The 7,611-nt window shown below is 66.1% G+C and overlaps 1 protein-coding gene across 2 annotated transcripts in view; it reads left to right on the forward strand.

The window, feature by feature from the left end:
• SMG6 (SMG6 nonsense mediated mRNA decay factor) overlaps positions 1–7,280 on the forward strand; it is a 109,237-nt gene extending 101,957 nt beyond the window's left edge. For both annotated transcript variants that reach the window (XM_083806686.1, XM_083806687.1), the window contains exons 17-19: positions 2,655–2,866; positions 3,148–3,229; positions 5,056–7,280. In XM_083806686.1, coding sequence (XP_083662812.1) covers positions 2,655–2,866; positions 3,148–3,229; positions 5,056–5,186 — 425 coding nt within the window. In that variant the 3' untranslated portion in view covers positions 5,187–7,280. The remainder of the gene's footprint in view (positions 1–2,654; positions 2,867–3,147; positions 3,230–5,055) is intronic.
• Positions 7,281–7,611: the final 331 nt, after the last annotated feature.

Consider the following 7,611-nt stretch of genomic DNA (forward strand, 5'->3'; position numbering starts at 1 on the left):
GCTGAGCTGGGGCTTAGGCAGCCCGAGCAAATGGCCGGCCTGTGTCCCAGCGTCTCAGAGCTGCTCAAGCCCAGCCCTTCTTTTTATCCTTATAAAGCTCGCAGTAAAACAGCAAGCTGGTTCCCGTTATTGGTAAACACTCACCCTGGCAGATAACGGCTGTGCTGCTGGGTGGTCTCCCAGGGTGGCGGGAGGATTTGGTGAGATGCCTTTGCTCTGATTGTTTGATCGCTCTCTGGGCTCGAGGTAGCGTTCCTCCGGCCAGTGCCGCGCCGCGGCCGGCTGCGCCCTGGTGCCAGCCTGGCCTTTAGGGGAGCTCGGGGACAGAAGGAGAGCTCGGGGACGGGAGAGGCCGGAGCAGAAGGAGAGGCTGGGGCAGGAGCGGGGCTGAGCCTCGCACAGCCCACACGCAGCCCCCAGCCCAGCCCCAGCCCCGGGGGGCCGGGTGTCAGCGCTGCCCCGTGGGCACCTCCGGCAGGCAGGCGGCCCTGCTGATCCCCTGCCCTCCGAGCCTTTATGGGGCCTCCTCCTCGCCTCCTAGCCCTGCCTGCCCTACAGCCAGCACCGAACGGCCGCCCTTCCCGCGGGGTCTGGCTCGGGAAGGACTCATAGGGCTGGGGACGGGACCCCTGGGCGGGGGGCAGCGGGGCTGTCAAGGGGCTCCGTGGCTTGGCACGGCGGTGCCAGGGCGTTTTGTAGGGAAGCAAGGCAGCCACCCCGGCGGATCCTGTGCAGCCCCCGGGGCTGCGGAGCGTGCTAACACCTGGGAATGCTGGCACCTTCCCCGGAGCCCTGGCCCTGCCTCCCCGGTGCTCCCGCCTGCTTCACGTGAGGCTTGTTCAGCCGAACCCCGGGCGGCGAGCAGGGGCTGCGGGAGGGCTGAAAGCCCCCGTTGCCCTCCCTGCCCGAGGTGCTGCCGCCCTGGAGCTGCAAAGTGAGGACTGGGCCGGCCCAGCCTGGCTTAGGGTAAGCCGGGGACCCGCGGCCAGTGGGGGCAGAGGCCGTGGTGCCACGTCCCACCGCTGGCCTCCGGACCCGAACCGTGCCCTCGCCCTCGGCACCGTCTCTTCCTTGGGGGTGCAGCAAGGGGTTAAGCGTGCAGCTTTGCGTTCGGTTTGTTTCTCTTGCTCTTTAACCTGCTCCGTGCTCCTTGAGGCTGACCCCGCCATGGAGAAGCCAGGCCTGGTGCAGAAGCACAAACAAGCCTCCCCTTTGAAGCCTGTTTAGCTTGGAAGCAGGAAGGCAGATTTCGGGAGGGAATACCAGCTTTTCCTGTTTGATGTTCCGTTCTTGCACAGCTCCCCCCACCCCTAACCCAGCCGTGCATTGTGTGGAAATGGCAGCACCAGGTCGCTGCAAGCAGTAGCAAGAGGAGCCGGCCGAGAGCGAGGAGCGGAGCAGCTCCATGCAGCTTTAATTTGAATACCCAGACAGTGAGTGCCAGTCTCACCATGGAACAGAGCGATCACGCAGGCTCCCCGGGCAGTGATTCACAGCACTGGGGAGAGGCCTCAGACCCCGAGCTCTCTCCCCGAACCCCCAAGGAATGCATAGTTCCCACTTGAACTCAGGACTTGGCTCCAAGCTCGGAAACAATCTTCAGAAATGAAGCCATGGCTAAAACACACACACTGTGCACACAGAGGCTCCCTCGCGCACACGTGCACACCAGCTCTCTCGCGCCCGGCCTCGCGCACACGCAGCCCCGTGCACGAACGCGTGCGAGGATGCTGGTGCGCGCATCTGGACACGCCGCTGTGTGCACGGCCTCGCGCCCGGCCGCATCCTGCTCGCACACGTGCGCTCGCCGGGCGATGGGGCAGCCCTTCCAGCAACCCCAGCTCCGGAGGGTGCCTTCCTCCCGGAGCTCTGCCGGTGTCCCCCCGGGGCTCTGCTGGGCTCGGGGAGCTGGGGAGGCTGGTGTTCCTGCTGCTTGGCAGCGGGACAGGAGGCTCCAGGACTCGGCAGGCTCCGGTTAAGCCGAACGGGGTTGGGAAGCTGCCTGATCCCAGGCTCGTCTTCGGCAGCATGTGTCGGGACAGATGTGCGAGCCCTGTATCAGACCCAGATGGGGGAGGCGTTGAAGGGAGCGGCTCCCCTGCGGGCGGCCCGGGACGGCAGCTTCAGGTGTGAAAATAGGGCCAGGACTCGTCAGGGAAGCAGGGACTGAGTGGGAGCCGCCTGCTCCCACGTGTGACCCCGCTCACGCGTGCTGCAGGGGGGGCAGCAGCTTTCTGAGCCTGAAAGGGGAGCCAGGAGGAGGCACGGAGCCAGGCGGCGTGCCGCGGGGCAGGAGGCACGGTGGCACCGTGCTCAGGGTCCCCCTGGGGGCACGGGGAATTTCCTGACACCCCCAGACAGGCGTGGAGGTGCCGTCAGTCGCCGCGGCGGTGGGGAGCAGCGGGTGGGGGGCACAGAGGTCCCTGCGCTCCTCGGGGCCGAGCCAGGTGATGTGTGGAGGTGGAAGGCAGCAAAGCTTTTCCAGAGCCGCAGCCAAGCCCAGGAGCATGGGGACGCTGCGGCAGCTGAACCCAGATTTCCTGAGCCAGCTCCCAGTGCCCCGGCCCCGAGGCCTTGGCAAGTGGCGTGCTTCAGCAGCGGGTCACGAGAGCACCTTGTCCCTTAGTAACTGTACCTCCTCTTCCTGTTTGAAGTGATAAACGAGCTGGATGGCCTGGCCAAGGGCCCGGAGATGGAGCACCGGGCCGCAGGCTATGCCCGCCAAGTGCAGGAGAGAGCCAGGAAGTCCATCGAGTTCCTGGAGGAGAGGTTTGAGAGCCGGGACAACTGCCTGAGGGCTCTGACCAGCCGGGGCAACGAGCTCGAGTCCATCTCCTTCCGCAGCGAGGACACCACCGGGCAGCAGGTGAGGGGCGTCGCGGCCCCAGGGGGATGGGGACACCAAGGCAGTGCTGCCAGCGCACGCTGCAGGGCTCTGGAGGGTTATCCTCCTCCTTGGGGGGGGACCAGGGACCCCGTCCCCGGGGTTAGCGTGCTCTGAGCAGCCAGAGGGCAGCCCTGTCCCTTTGCAGGCTGTGTCAGGGCTCGGAGCAGCCCTGCGACACCATCTCCAGGGCGGTGTGGAAATGAGGGTGCTGGGGCTGCAGGTTTTTTTCCGCTAGGGGTAACGTTGCCCTTTTCTTCCAGGGGAACAACGATGACCTGATTCTGTCCTGCTGCCTCCACTATTGCAACGACAAGGCCAAGGACTTCATGCCCTCTAACAAAGGTAGGACATCCTCACAGCCCCTTTGTCCCTCTCTGCTGCAGCCCACAGTTTCCTTGTTTCTCTCTGGTGGCCCCTGGAGCCGACCCCTCCTGCATTTTTGCCTCTTTCAGCACCAAGGTGTCACCTCCTGCCTCTGCCCGGCCCCAGGCTGCGGCCCTCCTGCTGCATTTCCAAACGCCCACCTCTGGGTGCCCCTCCTGGGACTCCCCAGCCTGTGAGGGGCCCCCTCCAAACACCCCCAGAGCCCATTTCACGGTGCCGGCAGCGCTTACAGTGGGCCAGCACAGCCATTAGTCCCCCGGAGCGTGCATCAGGCCTGTTAAACCGCTTGTCAGGCGCCTTTTGCTTTCTCCTCCTTCTCCCAGAGCGAGGAGAGCAGACGCGGCCCCCGTGCAGGGCCACCTCCTGCCACCCCGTGCCGCACCGGCGGCGTGCCCAGTGGCGTGGTCCCCGGGCCGTGAGGCTGCGAGGGGGACACGAGGCGGACACGAGGCAGGGCTGCTGCAGGAGGCAGGCGAGGGCTCCTCCCTGCGAGCCCCGGTGCCTCCTGGCCCGAGCCATTTTCCTCCTGGCGCCCACTTGGCATCGGCAGCGTGTGCTGGGACCAGACGGCCCCAGGGCTGCTGCCAGGGCGGTGGGGATGGGAATTAGATCAGCAGCTGCCCAAGAAATCAACCCGCATTTGTCAGTGCGAATTCTTAGCAGCTTAACTTGTCAGATTCACAGAGAAACCGTCACCAAATGTTTATGTGCAAATGATGCTGAATTTTGAAATCATGTGGATTATGGCGAATGGGGCCTGACAAGCTGACAGCCTCTGGTTTGTAACAAGGAGGCGCGTCACCAGCTCGGAGCAGAGGATGTTTATTGTTACACATTTCTTAAAGTGTCCGCACAAAACCTCCCCAATCCTGCTTTCAGCAGCCCTCGGCCCCAGCCCTGCCCTCCCGCGCGGCCGCCCGAGCCCCTGCTCCCCGCGGCCAGCCCGCACGCCCCTTCCTCCCACCACCTCCCCGCCATCCTCGGCCCCGACACCGTGGTCGCAGCCCGAACCTTCCCTTCCCCTCGGCCTGCCGCTCCCGGCACAGCCAATCTGGGCCCATGTTGGGCTCCCATAAACTCTGTTTTTTCCATTCCAGTCCTGGCTCGGAGGCACTGTGTTTCCTGTGCTCATAGGAACAGTACTCTGGTCACAGGACCCAGCTGCTTACACATACCCCATATGCTTCCCCTGCTTCGCACACACGTAAGCGGAGCTCCCACATCCCCAGCCCGGCGCGTTGCGTGCGGGGCAGCTCATCCATCTGGGGGCAAGATCCTTCCAGTTATTTCTCAGGCTTCAGCTCTTTCTGCCTGTCTGAGCCTCCGCCAGAAACGTCCTCGGTGTCGGTGGCTACTCCGAAAAGCGCCTCGAAAAAATCAGGGTTCGGTTTAGATCTCGTAATGAGATCGCCAGAATAACAGCACCAGCTTCCTGCTGGAGCCAGGGTCGCAGCCCGTCTTCCTGGCCTGGGTCACCTCCCGCTCCCCGCCGCGGGCAGCCGCACGGAGCGGGCTGGGGGCACAGCTCACAAATCAGCCCCGAGCCGGAGCAGGGGGGAGAAGGCGGCCTTGGAGATGAAATGCTGTCTCTGAGCCATGCCAGGAAGCCTTGGCAGGCGGCGGGGAGCCGGGAGCACCGCCGGGGTGCCGGGCGGCTGTGCTTTTTGGGGAGCTCAGGCCCCGTTTTGGCACGGCGTGGGGGCAGCGTGGCGCGGGGTGGGTGCAAGCTGGGGCAGATTGGGTCCGGGCTTCACCCCGCTCTCTCTTTTCCCCCCCCCCCGCAGACGATCCCATCCGTTTGCTCCGCGAAGTGGTTCTGCTGACGGACGATCGGAACCTGCGAGTCAAAGCGCTGACCCGCAACGTGCCGGTGCGGGACATCCCCACCTTCCTCAAGTGGGCCCAGGAGGGCTGAGGGGGCCGAGGGGGGGTCCAGAGCCCCCTGAGTGAGTAACGCAGCGTGCTGCGCTGGGAGCCCGGCTCCGGAGGCAGCCCTCACCACCACGCGCCACCGCCGCCTTCCAGCCCACAACGAACAATAAACGCCACGTCTTCAACCCACCCCGGAATGGCCGTGCTGCGAAGGGCCCCCCCCCCGCCCCGGGGGCAGGCGAGCTGGGAAGGTCACGGCCGTGGATGGTTCACGCGGAGGCTGGGACGCTGAGGGTCCTGCCCGCCGGCCTTTCGGGCGGTGCTGGAGCAGAGCCGGAGGGCCCTGCTGCCGTCCGAGGGAAGCTTGGGGTTAGCCCGTGCCGGATCGCCAGCCTTTTGCTTTGGTTTGCTTGGTTGCAGAGAGCTCGAGTCGTGGGTCGGTGTCGCTTCGGGTTTGGAGGGCAGCGACCGGGGGACACGACGGCGCAGACTTTGGGATCGCTCGGTCTCGCTCAGCCCCACGAGCGAGGCTCCCCGGGGTGCCACGGGCCTGCCTGCGCCCTTCGGGGGGTGCCGCGGACTTCAAGGGCAGGTCCCCCCCCTGCCGGCTGCCCCGCTCTCGCCATCGTCCCTGCCCCAACCTCTTTGTCCTGCATGTCCCCGGCAGCACCGGGTCCCCTGTCCCCACCCCGCGGAGGGGGACGCTGCCTGCAGAGGTGCTCGTCCTCTCTCTGGTGAAGGGTTTGCTTCTTGAGTTGCTTTCAGCCGTCCCTGTAGGTTTGTTTCAGGTGTGTGCCCTGCCTGCTTTGCGGGGAAGAGGGCTTTGAACACCTCCGATCCCCCCCCCAGCTGCTTTCTGTTCTGCTCCCCTCCCACCCCACCGTTACCTGTCCCTCCCCTGAGCCCCGTGTCCCCGTACCGCTCCCTGCAGACACATTTTCAGCCTAAGACTCAGCGCGAGCCCAACGAAACCCCCCGAGTCCCTGAGGACCCCAGGACGGGCTGCGTGGCGGGTCCCATGGCAGGTCCCATCCCAAGAGCCTGGGCAGTGCCTGGTCCCAAGGCCACCTGTGGGGTCCCCTCTCAGGTCACCCCGAGCCCCGGAGGGACACGGACACCTTGTCACAGGGCTCTGCACCTGCAGGTCCGAATTGCACCAGGTGGATCGGGGTGCTGCCGAGCCCCCTCGGAGCCACGTTGTCACCACCACCGTGGCGCTGCAGACACGGAAGCCACGGGGGAACGTTTTCCCATGAACTGGCACCCCTGAGGCTCCGTCAAGCCCCGGTCCCATCAGCGGAGGGTGGGACTGACCCCCCAGGGCCACCACGGCCGTGGGAGGGAAGCGTCAAAGGTGGCAGAGGAAGCAGCAGGACCGAGCCCGACATTTTCCTTTCCTGCGTGGGTGGCTCGGACCTGGTGTAGAGCACGTTCGAGCAGGAAGCCCGCTGTCACCCCGTGCCGGCTGCCTGGCCCCGTGGCGAGGACCAAAGGGGGGTCAGAGCCTCGGCAGCACGTGGTCCTGGTGGGGCAGCACCGCGGGCGAGCAGGATTTGTGCTCCGTTACCTGTACCATACGAATGCGCCGCTCACGGCAGCAGCTGCCAAAGGCTGGGCTCGGCTCAGGCACAGATCCTGCGCAGGACTTCGGGGTCCCCGAGCAGCGCAGACACTCGTGCCTGCAGGAGGGCACACGGAGTGCTTGTGGGCAGCAGCGGACACGAGCACCACGGCCCCGCTCGATGTACGTGGGCGACGGCTCTGCCGTGGGGCCAGCCCACACCTGCGCTCAGCGCTGTGCTGGGGCGCGCAACGCGCAGACTTCGCCTTCTCCTCAAAGCCGAGTGTGTTTGAAAGGGTTTCTTTTTTCTAACAGTGTTTCACTCTGCGAGGCCAGTCCTAGGTAGGAGCAGCTCGGAGGGACGCGCAGCCCCGCTGGACGCCCACCCCGTGCCCTGGGACGCTGCGCGGAGAGGCCAGCGCGACGGCGAGCAGAGCCCGAGCGTGCTGGGGCCAGCCGTGCCGGGCTGCCACCCCGCTCCCCGTGGGGAGCCCGTTTCTCGGGGAGGCGGCCGCGTTTGGGTGATTTTGTGAAGTTGGTTTTAATCAGTTTTAGTATTAAACACTTGTCCGTGCAGCCTCGTGTCTCATTCGCGTTGCGGCAGAGATTTGGGGCAGGGGTGACGGCGAGGGGCACCGGGGAGGGGACGGCAGCGGGACGTGTCCCTGCTCGCAAGGACGGTGGTGGCCGTCTGTCCCGTCCTGTCCTGTCCTGTGGCCACCCCCCGTGAACCGAGGGGGCTCCGGGCACACCAGGCGTGCGGCAGAGCCCCTCGCCTCCCTCCCGCAGCGCCGCGGCTCCGCGCCAGCCGCCCCAGCTTAGCCCGCGCCTCCCGGCTGGGGGGCAGCTCCGCGGGCACGTCCCGGCTCCCCAGCCCAGCCCCACGCGGCAGAGAAGGACGCGAGGC

Source organism: Anser anser (genome assembly GCF_964211835.1).
Source record: "Anser anser genome assembly, chromosome: 20".
NCBI classification, from domain to species: Eukaryota; Metazoa; Chordata; class Aves; order Anseriformes; family Anatidae; genus Anser; species Anser anser.